The 14961-nt window shown below is 47.5% G+C and overlaps 1 protein-coding gene across 2 annotated transcripts in view; it reads right to left on the bottom strand.

Moving 5' to 3' along the window:
• Positions 1 to 14961, bottom strand: part of LOC124612616 (facilitated trehalose transporter Tret1-like) — a 492469-nt gene that overhangs the window by 44466 nt on the left and 433042 nt on the right. For both annotated transcript variants that reach the window (XM_047140910.1, XM_047140911.1), the window contains one exon: positions 12791 to 12996. In XM_047140910.1, coding sequence (XP_046996866.1) covers positions 12791 to 12996 — 206 coding nt within the window. The remainder of the gene's footprint in view (positions 1 to 12790; positions 12997 to 14961) is intronic.

Here is a 14961-nt window from a genome sequence, read left to right as displayed (position 1 = left end):
TATGGTGTTCCACCCTTTTCCTTACTGCATTCCTTCCAGGTCCCGCTATGCCATCGGTCCTTCTGTGACGTCCTAATGTTAGTCTGTTTGGTTTTCAGTTCGAAGAAAAATGTTCAAATGTGTGTGAACTTCTAAGGGACCAAACTGCTGAGGACATCGGTCTACATCCACATCTACATTTATACTCCGCAAGCCACCCAACGGTGTGTGGCGGAGGGCACTTTACGTGCCACTGTCATTACCTCTCTTTCCTGTTCCAGTCGCGTATGGTTCGCGGGAAGAACGACTGTCTGAAAGCCTCCGTGCGCGCTCTAATCTCTCTAATTTTACATACGTGATCTCCTCGGGAGGTATAAATAGGGGGAAGCAATATATTCGATACCTCATCCAGAAACGCACCCTCTCGAAACCTGGCGAGCAAGCTACACCGCGATGCAGAGCGCCTCTCTTGCAGAGTCTGCCACTTGAGTTTATTAAACATCTCCGTAACACTATCACGGTTACCAAATAACCCTGTGACGAAACGCGCCGCTCTTCTTTGGATCTTCTCTATCTCCTCCGTCAGACCGATCTGGTACGGATCCCACACTGATGAGCAATACTCAAGTATAGGTCGAACGAGTGTTTTGTAAGCCACCTCCTTTGTTGATGAACTACATTTTCTAAGCACTCTCCCAATGAATCTCAACCTGGTACCCGCCTTACCAACAATTAATTTTATATGATCATTCCACTTCAAATCGTTCCGCACGCATACTCCCAGATATTTTACAGAAGTAACTGCTACCAGTGTTTGTTCCGCTATCATATAATCATACAATAAAGGATCCTTCTTTCTATGTATTCGCAATACATTACATTTGTCTATGTTAAGGGTCAGTTGCCATTCCCTGCACCAAGTGCCTATCCGCTGCAGATCCTCCTGCATTTCGCTACAATTTTCTAATGCTGCAACTTCTCTGTATACTACAGGATCATCCGCGAAAAGCCGCATGGAACTTCCGACACTATCTACTAGGTCATTTATATATATTGTGAAAAGCAATGGTCTCATAACACTCCCCTGTGGCACGCCAGCGGTTACTTTAACGTCTGTAGACGTCTCTCCATTGATAACAACATGCTGTGTTCTGTTTGCTAAAAACTCTTCAATCCAGCCACACAGCTGGTCTGATATTCCGTAGGCTCTTACTTTGTTTATCAGGCGACAGTGCGGAACTGTATCGATCGCCTTCCGGAAGTCAAGAAAAATAGCATCTACCTGGGAGCCTGTATCTAATATTTTCTGGGTCTCATGAACAAATAAAGCGAGTTGGGTCTCACACGATCGCTGTTTCCGGAATCCATGTTGATTCCTACATAGTAGATTCTGGGTTTCCAAAAACGACATGATACTCGAGCAAAAAACATGTTCTAAAACCCTACAACAGATCGACGTCAGAGATATAGGTCTATAGTTTTGCGCATCTGCTCGACGACCCTTCTTGAAGACTGGGACTATCTGTGCTCTTTTCCAATCATTTGGAACCCTCCGTTCCTCTAGAGACTTGCGGTACACGGCTGTTAGAAGGGGGGCAAGTTCTTTCGCGTACTCTGTGTAGAATCGAATTGGTATCCCGTCAGGTCCAGTGGACTTTCCTCTATTGAGTGATTCCAGTTGCTTTTCTTTTCCTTGGACACTTATTTCGATGTCAGCCATTTTTTCGTTTGTGCGAGGATTTAGAGAAGGAACTGCAGTACGGTCTTCCTCTGTGAAACAGCTTTGGAAAAAGGTGTTTAGTATTTCAGCTTTACGCGTGTCATCCTCTGTTTCAATGCCATCATCATCCCGGAGTGTCTGGATATGCTGTTTCGAGCCACTTACTGATTTAACGTAAGACTTAAACTAACTTAACGCTAAGGACAACACACACATCCATGCCCGAGGGAGGATTCGAACTTCCGGCGGGAGGGGGTTTGCAGTTGCGCCCAATTTCGTCCACTCTGCTGTTCGCGCCCAGGTCGTCCACAATGTCCGCATGGCGTCGCCTCTCAACCTGAGATACCAGTTCCAGGGTCTGGGCTGCGGCCACCAATGATTCCCCGGCTGGATTTGGATATTTACGTCACCTGGGCGAAGCACCGTTCACGTTATGAACACTCATTGACACTGCTCCTTCCTGCACTTGGCGGGCACCGTCGTCTCTCCTCGCAGGAGGGAGGGGGTACAGGCTCCACAACAACTACTTGATGGCTTTGCCATCTCTTTCCCAAAGGAGAGAAGATGCAGGATCTTTTGCTATTAGCCATCTTCTGCTCCATGAAGAAGGAATACAATACCCTCACTAACACTCCGAGTGAGCTACAACGGCACACATCGTCGCCCCTTGGGTGGCCTAAATTTTAGGCGTCGTCCGTTTCCTGCACAGGGGGTTGCAATCCAGTTAGATGGTAACAGTTCCGGGTAGCAAGTCAGAGCAACAACTAGTACAACGTAGCTTATTATCACCGGAAACTCAGGACCCCGCCATTGAACGCATTACTGTCACCGTGTGGTGACATTCCAGTCGACGACAGAAGGCACAGCCAGCGCCGGATTATTTCCCTCCGCAAGTCATGCGCCTGAAAATAGACTGACTGTGTAGCTTCATACTTACAAGGAACCCTTTGAGTGTGAGGTCGCAAAAGCCCAACGATGTTTGAGGCATTCGACGTCCCACATATTGTTTACCATGCAACCACAATGTTGTCTGCTAAAGGCGGCAAGGAGCTGGACTAAAGGTATCAAATGGTGATCACAGCATGAGGCTACGGAGCATAGCTGAACAGTAACTCACAATAGTGCTACAGTGCTAGTGGTGTTGATACATAGCGGAGCTATGGCAACGATAAACAAAGCAAACATTGCATTAAACCTAGAACAATTGCGGATGTTAACATTTCGTTAGGAAAGAACCCAAGGAATTTCGCAGAGTGAGAAAAAAGTTGCAGATTAAATATTAGCATTTCTGCAAGATGATTCAGTGGAATGTGTGGTGTCATATACACTCGACTGAGAGGACAGTGTACATGACGAGGGCAATAATGATGATACGTGCTTAACGAGTGAAAGTGATATTGAAACAGGTCGAACCTCTATTTCATCATCCTTGTCTGACAGGGGGCGCCACAATTGCCGTTCCCAGTGAAATGTAGTAAAGCACAATCGTTGTCCAAGCAGCGGGTAATAAACATACACCCCTAGAAATTGAAATAAGAACACCGTGAATTCATTGTCCCAGGAAGGGGAAACTTTATTGACACATTCCTGGGGTCAGATACATCACATGATCACACTGACAGAACCACAGGCACATAGACACCGGCAACAGAGCATGCACAATGTCGGCACTAGTACAGTGTATATCCACCTTTCGCAGCAATGCAGGCTGCTATTCTCCCATGGAGACGATCGTAGAGATGCTGGATGTAGTCCTGTGGAACGGCTTGCCATGCCATTTCCACCTGGCGCCTCAGTTGGACCAGCGTTCGTGCTGGACGTGCAGACCGCGTGAGACGACGCTTCATCCAGTCCCAAACATGCTCAATGGGGGACAGATCCGGAGATCTTGCTGGCCAGGGTAGTTGACTTACACCTTCTAGAGCACGTTGGGTGGCACGGGATACATGCGGACGTGCATTGTCCTGTTGGAACAGCAAGTTCCCTTGCCGGTCTACGAATGGTAGAACGATGGGTTCGATGACGGTTTGGATGTACCGTGCACTATTCAGTGTCCCCTCGACGATCACCAGTGGTGTACGGCCAGTGTAGGAGATCGCTCCCCACACCATGATGCCGGGTGTTGGCCCTGTGTGCCTCGGTCGTATGCAGTCCTGATTGTGGCGCTCACCTGCACGGCGCCAAACACGCATACGACCATCATTGGCACCAAGGCAGAAGCGACTCTCATCGCTGAAGACGACACGTCTCCATTCGTCCCTCCATTCACGCCTGTCGCGACACCACTGGAGGCGGGCTGCACGATGTTGGGGCGTGAGCGGAAGACGGCCTAACGGTGTGCGGGACCGTAGCCCAGCTTCATGGAGACGGTTGCGAATGGTCCTCGCCGATACCCCAGGAGCAACAGTGTCGCTAATTTGCTGGGAAGTGGCGGTGCGGTCCCCTACGGCACTGCGTAGGATCCTACGGTCTTGGCGTGCATCCGTGCGTCGCTGCGGTCCGGTCCCAGGTCGACGGGCACGTGCACCTTCCGCCGACCACTGGCGACAACATCGATGTACTGTGGAGACCTCACGCCCCACGTGTTGAGCAATTCGGCGGTACGTCCACCCGGCCTCCCGCATGCCCACTATACGCCCTCGCTCAAAGTCCGTCAACTGCACATACGGTTCACGTCCACGCTGTTGCGGCATGCTACCAGTGTTAAAGACTGCGATGGAGCTCCGTATGCCACGGCAAACTGGCTGACACTGACGGCGGCTGTGCACAAATGCTGCGCAGCTAGCGCCATTCGACGGCCAACACCGCGGTTCCTGGTGTGTCCGCTGTGCCGTGCGTGTGATCATTGCTTGTACAGCCCTCTCGCAGTGTCCGGAGCAAGTATGGTGGGTCTGACACACCGGTGTCAATGTGTTCGTTTTTCCATTTCCAGGAGTGTATTTACGTGTATGGAAGATACTCCGCAGTGCAGTAGCAAAACAATTATGAACATATTTCGAATACGTCCTCAGCAGTATGACCGTGTAGTGAGTAAGAAAAACTACGGGTATTCAAGGGTGGGCAAGGCCCACTTGTTACAAAAACTGTTGTTTGCTGGTTTCAAGGATAATCTGTAGAATTTATAGGATATGCATGATACTGACCTACTGCGTTATGCACATCAAATTGCTCGTGGCATAGATTACAGTGATTTCAAGGGAAAAGAGTAGATGGTTGCATAACAGTGTTACAGATTTGGAAGACGTACAATAATGAAATTTAAAACAAAGCGTCAGTTGGACGATGCACAGCAAACTGAGAATTTGCCCGAAATTTTGTAGATGAAATTAACTTATCCTATGGGTCAGTAAGGTTCAAAAAATGGCTCTGAGCACTATGGGACTTAACATCTATGGTCATCAGTCCCCTAGAACTTAGAACTACTTAAACCTAACTAAGGACAGCACACAACACCCAGCCATCACGAGGCAGAGAAAATCCCTGACACCGCCGGGAATCGAACCCGGGAACCCGGGCGTGGGAAGCGAGAACGCTACCGCACGATCACGAGATGCGGGCGGGTCAGTAAGGGATTTGTTTTCAGTTCTGACCAATCGGGGTTTGAAGAGGAAATGCGTATGAAAGGAACCCTGGGAGTTAGAGAAACCAAGAGAATTGTATGAAGATCAACTAACTCAATGCCTTTACGTATTTATACACAATCTGGGTGATAAACTGGCTGGAAAGTTATTTATTGTGCTGCGAGAAGTTTGAGGTGTTATTTACTCTACGATTCTTCCTCTGTGACTGACCTTGGAAGTGCAGTAGGGAATATTTACGTCACAGCAAGCAACTATGGTATGAGCACTGCTTTTGGCCAATAGCTGCTCAAAATAACTTCTTTTGCTTGATTGCCTACGTATAAAAATAATACCCCTTTAGGGCAAATAACTCTCCTGAAAAGTGTGTGACATAACTATTCACACCACATGGAACCAATGGACAAAGTCAACCTCTGGATGTTTGTTTTTTCCGTGCCTATCAAACATATTATCACACTATCTGCAGCTATGCCTTAAGTAATAGTTAGTTTCACGATAAGCTCCACGCGTTCGGTTGCTTGCCATCACATTCCATCATTTCTCATCACTCCGTTACACCAATATGATCCAATATGCATTCCCTAAGAGTGGGTACCTAGCTAAACGTCTTGGACGGTTTGCAATTCCCGAGGAGTTCGCTTTCGATCTTGGTGGTGCGAACCTTTGTGATCACTGTGGAGCAGCATTTTTCATTCAATGTTCATGGTGTAAGTTAATGGTTTGTTTTGAACACTTCTTGAATGTCGACGATGTCTATTTTGTGACGTGTAATACATGCATCCCATAGATGGTTGATCTCTGCACCTACCGGACACTCACTTTCTGTTCAAATGGTTCAAATGGCTCTGAGCACTATGGGACTTAACATCTATGGTCATCAGTCCCCTAGAACTTAGAACTACTTAAACCTAACTAACCTAAGGACATCACACAACACCCAGTCATCACGAGGTCACTTTCTGTGGCCCCCGCTTGATGCACACGGTGAGTCATTAGCATCTAATATTTTTCCTCTCGTAACTGTTGACCCAACACTTTCAAATGAGCCTTACAAGAATGAACTAGCGACCTCGCACTCAAGGGGTTCTTTGTTAGGCTGGCGCATGGTCTCCCAGGGCCAGTCATCGTCGGGAGTAGTGAGGCTGGGCAGTTGTGCCAACTGCTCTGCGGTTTCTCACTCGGAGTAACTCCCGAACAGCCCCTGGCGGACTGAGTCGCAGACCTAGGTCTCGCACTGCACCTCACTGTTAGGTCTCCATCAGCAGAAGACCAGCCTGGTGGTACCTTCTCTAGCAACTCTGTAAGTAATTACCTGCTATGTGCTATGTCTTCCTGTGGCCCACTTAAACGCTACATGATGCTTGATAGCCTTATTTCTTCCTGTAGCTGTATCCCGAATAAACGTGTTATTACTTCCACGTTACATGACTGCAGTTTTATCTGTATGCACTGAAACCCAGCACGTAGCAGCATCTCCAAACGTAACAAATTACCCAACACAGTATGCCACAGTGCAGTTGCGGATTTGTTGGTTCAGAGTTCATTATCATTTGTTGACCTATCAACAAGCTAATAATAAGAAACACTGATCCATTCGGAGGCACAATATTCGGCCACGGAGAATACAAGAGCAAGTAATGAGACGCGGAGAGTTTCAGCAGGGAAACACTTACTATTATATTTGGCAGTTTATTATTTAGATGGAACGCCGAGATCTCAGTTTTAGGTAGACTAGTTTTAAGCCTCTATTTCTTATAGTGCTTATGCAGTGCAGTAAAATCGTGATTGAGAACTACTATGGCAACAAGAGATTTGTCTCTGGTGGCCAAGGATAAAAAGTTGCTAATATACAGGGTGAGCACGAAGTCTTGCCCTGATTATAACAATGTATTACAGAATAACCGTTTGACATATTAATTTACATTTGATGCCATTACATAGGTTAGTGTTACTAGTTTTTTTAAAGACCACTTACGGTAGTAAACCTCAACGTGTGCTCCCTTGGTAGCTCGGAGAATGTCGAGGCAGTATTCCATTTTCCACCAGTTGTTCACAGTTCTGTCACAGTACTCACAGCAGCTTGTATCCTAGCCTTCAGTTCGTTGACGTCAGCAGCTGGCGTGACGAAGCTCTGTCCTTGATATAGCCCCAGAAAAATAAGTCAAGGGGCGTTATGTCTGGAGAGTGGGGTGGCCAGGGTGTTGGACCGACCCTTCCAATCCACCGATCGGGAAATGTTTCATCCAGGAAATCACGCACTATCAAAGCCCGGAGGGGGGAGTGCTCCATCAGCTGGAAAAGTATCCATGGTTGATATTCTTCTGACTATAGGGCAATGAACTGTTGCAAAACGTCTAAGTAAATGTTAGCGCTAATGTTTTTTTCCGCGAAGAAAAACAGTCCAAAAACCTTGTTATGTATGAGGCCGCACCAAACATTCGCTTTTTCGCTGTCTCGCTGTAACTGTGCAGTATCATGTGGAGACTCTGAACCCCATATATGGGCTTTATGCCTATTTACCATTCCACTGGCATGAAAGGTGGATTCATCGGCGAAGCATATGCGATTTAAATAATCGTTAGCACCATCAATCCTGTTGAGAATCTCAGTTGCAAATTCAGCACGTGTCAGCAAATCATTCGGTTGCAACGCCTGCACGATTTGCACTTTGTAAGGATGCAACCTAAGCCTTTCGTGGAGAATCTTCGCCACACTTGCTTGCGGTATTTGAAGTTCACGTGATGCTTGACGAGTTGATTTAGACGGACGCCGCTGAAACGATTGCCGAACACGATCAACAGTTGCGTCACTCACACGAGGCCTGCCACTTCGAGGATGATCTTCAATGCTGCTTGTTTAGTTAAACTTTACATACCATCGCTTTATAGATTTAACGTCAGTAGGGCTGCGTCCATAACAAGCCCGAAATTTACGCTGAACAGTGACGGGCGATTTTGTTTCGTGAAACCAAAGCACACATTGCGCTTTCTCCTGCTTCGACGCCATTTCGCCAACAACTAACGTCGCCTAACAGACTGCGTCGGTGTTGTGGAGCACTAGCGCCATCTATTGGTCACAACTAGTAACACTAACCCATGTAACGGCGTCAAATGTAACTTATCATGTTAAACGTTTATTGTGTTATGAATTTTTCTAATCAGGGCAAGACTTTGTGCTCACCCTGTCTAAGTAGACTTGAAGAACGAAATTTTTCCGCCAGACTGTGTATAAATTTGGTTTTACACTACTGACCATTAAAGTTGCTACACCAAGAAGAAATTCAGATGATAAACGGTTATTCATTGGAAAAATATATTATACTAGAACTGACATGTGATTACATTTTCACGCAATTTGGGTGCATAGATCCTGAGAAATCAGTACACAGAACAACCACCTCTGGCCGTAATAACGGCCTTGATACGCCTGCGCATTGAGTCAAACAGAGCTTGGATGGCGTGTACAGGTACAGCTGCCAATGCAGCTTCAACACGATACCACAGTTCATCAAGAGTAGTGACTGGCATATTGTGACGAACCAGTTGCTCGGCCACCATTGACCAGACGTTTTCAATTGGTGAGAGATATGGAGAATGAGCTGGCCAGGGCAGCAGTCGAACGTTTTCTGTATTCAGAAATGCCCATACAGGACCTGCAACATGTGGTCGTGCATTATCCTGCTGAAATGTAGGATTTCGCAGGGATTGAATGAAGGGTAGAGCCACGGATCGTAACAAATTTGAAATGTAACGTCCACTGCTCCAAGTGCCGTCAATGCGAACAAGAGGTGACCGAGACGTGTAACCAATGGCACCTCATACCATCACGCCGGGTGATACGCCAGTATGGCGATGACGAATACACGCTTCCAATGCGCGTTCACCGCGATGTCGCCAAACACGGATGCGACCATCACGATGCTTTCAAATAACTTCCGGGAATTCAGCCAGGTAACACTTTCACTCACATTGTTTACCTCTACGGGGAGGAAATGTATCGGTGTTTACGTAAGTTGGATAAACTTCGTAGCTGTCGAGTTAGACTGCAATGTGCTTTGTCGTTTTTATTGAGGTGTCGTGATGAAAATCATGTCCCAACATTTGCTAAGGTTGTGCACCATATTAATTCTCCTGCCGCCAACCGAATTAAGCAACGTGCTGGCTTGGCTCTTGTTCGCGAAAGGATTCGTTTTACTCGTCGACGTTTGGATTCTGTTTCCAAAGAATTGTATCGTTTTCATTTAATGGTTGCATCTGAAGTGTCTGATTTCACTTGGGATTGGTTGGACGGTGCCTCATGGACCCAAGCTGACTGGGAGTACAACTCCGTTACTGCCCGGCATTTGGCAAAGTTTGAACGTTTTCATCGCGCGGAGTCGGATGTTATATCTCGACGTTCTGTGATAAATCTCACAGAGAAATCTTTTGACGACGCAACCTTATCCGTGCTAGGGAAAGGATTAAATTTTGCACCCACTCCGAAGAATTTGCCGGTAGTTGATTTTATTAGTTCAATTGAACAGGCAGTTTGCAAACTACCTCCTGACGCTGCAGAGGAAGTTAGGAGGGAGGCATGCCGTGTTTTGACTAGGGCTCGTCCACCCAAGAGTAATGTAACAGCAGCAGAGAGGGCTGCTTTACGCTCTCTCAAGGTTGATCCCAGTATTGTTATTTTACCTGCTGACAAGGGCAATGCCACCGTTGTTTTAAATAAACATGATTATGTACAAAAGATGCAACGTTTACTATCTGATTCAACGTATCGCAGAATCGATGCTGACCCCACGAAAAGTGTTGAGAGAAAGACCAACAGCCTCCTGAAGAAAAGTGGTTTGTCGCAGGACACAATCAAGAGGCTTAACACCTATAGTGCGGTTCCCCCTAGGTTATATGGCCTTCCAAAGGTTCATAAGGAAGGGGTTCCTTTCCGTCCTATAGTGAGTAACATCGGCGCCCCGACATATCGTGTTTCTAAGCATCTTGCATCTCTGTTGAGTCCACAAGTAGGACGGTGTGAACATCATATCAGGAACTCAGCTGATTTTTTACGTCGTTTGGAGGGACTGAGGCTGAATGACTCTGATATTTTAGTGAGTTTCGATGTGGTCTCTCTCTTCACTCGTGTTCCTCTGTCTGATTCGTTGCGGTTAATTGAAGCCAGGTTTGGTGCTGATTTAACTAATCTCTTTAGGCATGTGTTGACATCCACTTACTTTTTATTTAATGACCAGTATTACGAGCAGACAGATGGAGTTGCGATGGGTAGTCCGTTGTCTCCTGTGATCGCAAATTTGTTTATGGAAGACTTCGAGGAACGTGCATTGGAGTCGGCGCCTTTAAAACCCGCCTGTTTCTATAGATACGTTGACGATACCTTCGTTGTTTGGCCTCACGGTAGGGAGAATTTGAATGTCTTTCTAGAACATCTGAACTCGATCCACCCGAACATTCGTTTTACGATGGAGGTGGAAAAGGATGGTTGCCTTCCCTTTCTCGACGTGTTGGTTAGGAGGAAGGATGATGGATCATTGGGACATGCAGTCTACAGGAAACGTACTCACACCGACTTGTACTTACAAGCTAATAGTTGTCACCATTCGGCTCAGCGTGAAGGGGTACTTCGTACCTTGGTACACAGGGCACATATCGTTTCTGACGCTGAGACTTTGCCAGCTGAGCTGTCCCATCTTGAAGTTACATTTCGTCAAAATGGTTACAGTGATAGACAGATTGAACGTGCGTTGCGCTATCGACCAACTGTACATCAGGTGATTGATGATAATTCTGAGTCAACACCTAAGTCTACTGCCTTCTTGCCTTACGTAGGAAACACGTCCAATAAGATCGGTCGTATTTTACGGAAATACGATGTGAAATGTGTTTTCCGACCTCCATCTAAAATTAGAGCACTTTTGAGTTCCGTTAAGGATGATCTTGGACTGCGTAAGGCGGGTGTATATCGTGTCCCTTGTAGCTGCGGCATGGCATATATTGGTCAAACTATCAGGACCGTGGAGGACAGATGTACTGAGCATAAACGGCACACACGATTACAGCAGCCAAATAGATCTGCTATTGCCGAACATTGCTTGGATACTGGTCACTCCATGTTATATAATAACACCGAGATATTGGCATGCACGTCCAGCTATTGGGACAGTGTGATTCGGGAGGCAGTTGAGATTAAATTAGCGAGCAACCTTGTTAACAGGGATGGAGGTTTCTGTTTAAACTCTGTTTGGAATCCGGCTCTCTCCCTTGTCAAGAAACAGAGGGACAGACTCAATGCTACCTCACCTGCGAATTCATAGTCTCACTATCGATAGCTCTGACTTTGGCCATCTTTGGTGGCACTAGTGTCAGTGTGTGTGTGTTATCTTTCCTGCTTGGGTCCGAGAACCGAGGTATTAAATTTGCATGTACGTCGCCTGTCCGTTGCAGTTTGCCTTGAAAATGGCGGGGTGTTCTCCCGCCGAAATATCGGCGGTTGCTGAAAGTGTTACCTGGCTGAATTCCCGGAAGTTATTTGAAAGTTGTATACGCCAGGAGAAACTCAGGTATCACGATGCTGTAAACAGAACCTGGATTCATCCGAAAAAATGACGTTTTGCCATTCGTGCACCCAGGTTCGTCGTTGAGTAGACCATCGAAGGCGCTTCTGTCTGTGATGGAGCGTCAAGGGTAACCGCAGTCATGGTCTCCGAGCTGATCGTCCATGCTGCTGCAAACGTCGTCGAACTGTTCGTGTGTTCGTGCAGATGGCTGTTGTCTTGCAAACGTCCCCATCTGTTGACTCAGGAATCGAGACGGGGCTACACGATCCGTTACAGCCATGAGGATAAGATGCCTGTCATCTCGACTGCTAGTGATACGAGGCCGCTGGGATCCAGCACGGCGTTCCGTATTACCCTCCTGAACCCATCGATTCCATATTCTTCTAACAGTCATTGGATCTCGACCAACGCGAGCAGCAATGTCGCGATATGATAAACCGCAATCGCGTTAGGCTACAATCCGACCTCTATCAAAGTCGGAAACGTGATGGTATGCATTTCTCCTCCTTACACGAGGCATCACAACAACGTTTCACCAGGCAACGCCGGTCAACTGCTGTTTGTGTAAGAGAAATCGGTTGAAAGCTTTCCTCATGTCAGCACGTTGTAGGTGTCGCCACCGGCGCCAACCTTGTCTGAATGCTCTGAAAAGCTAATCTTTGCATGTCACAGCGTCTTCTTCCTGTCGGTTAAATTTCGCGTCTGTAGCACGTCATCTTCGTGGTGCAGCAATTATAATGGCGAGTAGTGTATTTTTCACACTAGCGGTTTCAGGCATTGGCCGTTATCGAATGTGTCTCTTAAGAATTGCCGCCACGTGAAACTGGTAGTGTGAAAATAAAATAAATTACACACGGTCTGTTGGAAAACTATCGTTTCACAAATTTTCTGAGGCTGTGGCGCCCACGCAGAAAAAAATGATGTACGTAAACTACAAGAAGCACAGTGAGACGGTACCCTGACGAAGGTCCTCTTGAGGTAGTTGCGCCACGCTGGCTGCTGGCGCTGTTGCTGCGTCGCCCCGGACGCGCCAGCCTTGTCGGCGGAGCCCGCCCCTCCGATGGTGACCACTAGCTCGTTCAGCTCCTGCCGGATGTCTTCCGGCTGCACCCAGCCTCGCAGCCAGCACAGTGCCTTCTCGGCGGCGGCCAGCCGACCCTTCCCTGCGACAGGAAGCCATTCCATTATTGCCACATTTCCCAAGGCCGCACAGTTATGATGAACAGGTATCAAGGATCAGTACTGGGTCCATTCTTATCTTACTACCCAGGGCGAACATTAATAAAAACCGAAAAACTGCATGGACGGATTCCTGACTGGAGATGGAGGACAAAAATGGTTCAAACGGCTCTGAGCACTATGGGACTTAACTTCTGAGGTCATCAGTCCCCTAGAACTTAGAACTACTTAAACCTAACTACCCTAAGGACATCACATACACCCATGCCCGAAGCAGGATTCGAACCTGCGACTGTAGCGGTCGCGCGGTTCCTGATTGTAGCGCCTAGAACCGCTCGGCCACTCCGGCGGCAAATGGAGGAGGAGATTAATGTTTAACGTCCCGCCGACAGCGAGGTCTTTAGAGACGGAGCACAAGTTCGGATTAGGAAAGGATGGGAAAGGAAATCGGTCGTGCCCTTTCAGAGGAATCATCCAGTAATTTGCCTGAAGTGATTTAGGGAAATCACGGAGTACTTAAACCAGGATGGCTGGATGCAGATTTGAACCGTCGTCCTCCCGAATGCGAGTCCAATGGGCTAACCACTGCGCAACCTCGCTCGGTAGGAAATGGAGGAACATGTGTCCGGAAATGCATCGTAGCCACGGCAGATAGCACTGACAAATGAATGTTCTCCTGACCTCGTGTCGTGTGTTCGTTGTGTTAGTGGCTGTGTGATTGACGCAGCGTACTGTAAGCAGCAGAATGGTTCGGTATTCATGTGGGGAACAAGCTGAGACGGTGTTGTGTACAGCCAAGCAGTTGGAAGTAGTCGAGAGGGATCACGGCTATACCAAAACAAGAACCCTCACACGCACACTAACCACATCACACAACATTTCAAACCCTCTAGGCGCTCAGTCCGGTACCGCGGGACTGCTACGGTCGCAGGTTCGAATCCTGCCTCGGGCATGGGTGTGTGTGATGTCCTTAGGTTGGTTAGGTTTAAGTAGTTCTAAGTTCTAGGGGACTGATGACCACAGATGTTAAGTCCCATAGTACTCAGAGCCATTTGAACCATTTGAAGCAAACCCTTTCTTGGACGTTCGTGTGATCGTGGGTCCTTTCAGACATGCGAACGTGAGGGAAGTGGCGGGCTGTGTGTACACCAGATTTGGAGGACCGGGTTCTACAGGATATTGAGACGAACCCAAGTACAAGCTCGAGGTAAGTTGTCCGCCAATAAGCTGTAAGCCAAAGCACGATTATGTGTATTCTGCATGACAGCCGCAGCTATCCTTGCAACGAGTGCAAGCTATCAGCAGCGAATTTTCCTCTAAGGGAAGGATTTTGTCGATGGTTTTTACAACAGACCATCACAATTATGGGGTTTCTGTTATCAGCCCTCTATACCGACGAAGCAACGTTTACCAGAACTGTCATTATCAATTTTAATAATCTTCATCTGTGGGCTACAGACAGTCCTCGGGGAATGGTTGAGGCGTCTCATCAGCATAGATTCACCATCAGTTTGTGGGCGGGGATTCTTGGTGATCACACGCTCGAACGGTTATTATTACACAGCCCCTCGACAAAGGAACGACCTGGACTTTCTGCGGAATACTCTACCAGGGCTGCTTGAGAATGTGCCTTCGGCAGTGCGACAGGTTATGTGGTTTCTGCATGACGGAGCACTGCCCCACTTCCGCATTACAGTTCGAAGACACCTCAGACATTGGATAAAACGTGGAGGCCCTGTAGCATAACCTTCTAGGCGTGCGGACTTAACCCTTCTGGATTTTTACCTCTGGGGCCATCTGAAAGGCGTTGTGGATGCTGAACCAGTTCCTGACGTGCATACGCTTCCACAGCGTGTTCACGACACCTGGGGCGCTATTTAGAGAGAGGCGAAAAGTGCGAAAGAGTGCGGCAATCCATGATGCGACGTGTAAACGCGTGCATTGCATGC

Source organism: Schistocerca americana, chromosome 4 (genome assembly GCF_021461395.2).
Source record: "Schistocerca americana isolate TAMUIC-IGC-003095 chromosome 4, iqSchAmer2.1, whole genome shotgun sequence".
NCBI lineage: Eukaryota > Metazoa > Arthropoda > Insecta > Orthoptera > Acrididae > Schistocerca > Schistocerca americana.
The sequence above is the reverse complement of the archived record's forward strand: the minus strand, read 5'-3'. Positions and strand labels throughout refer to the sequence as shown.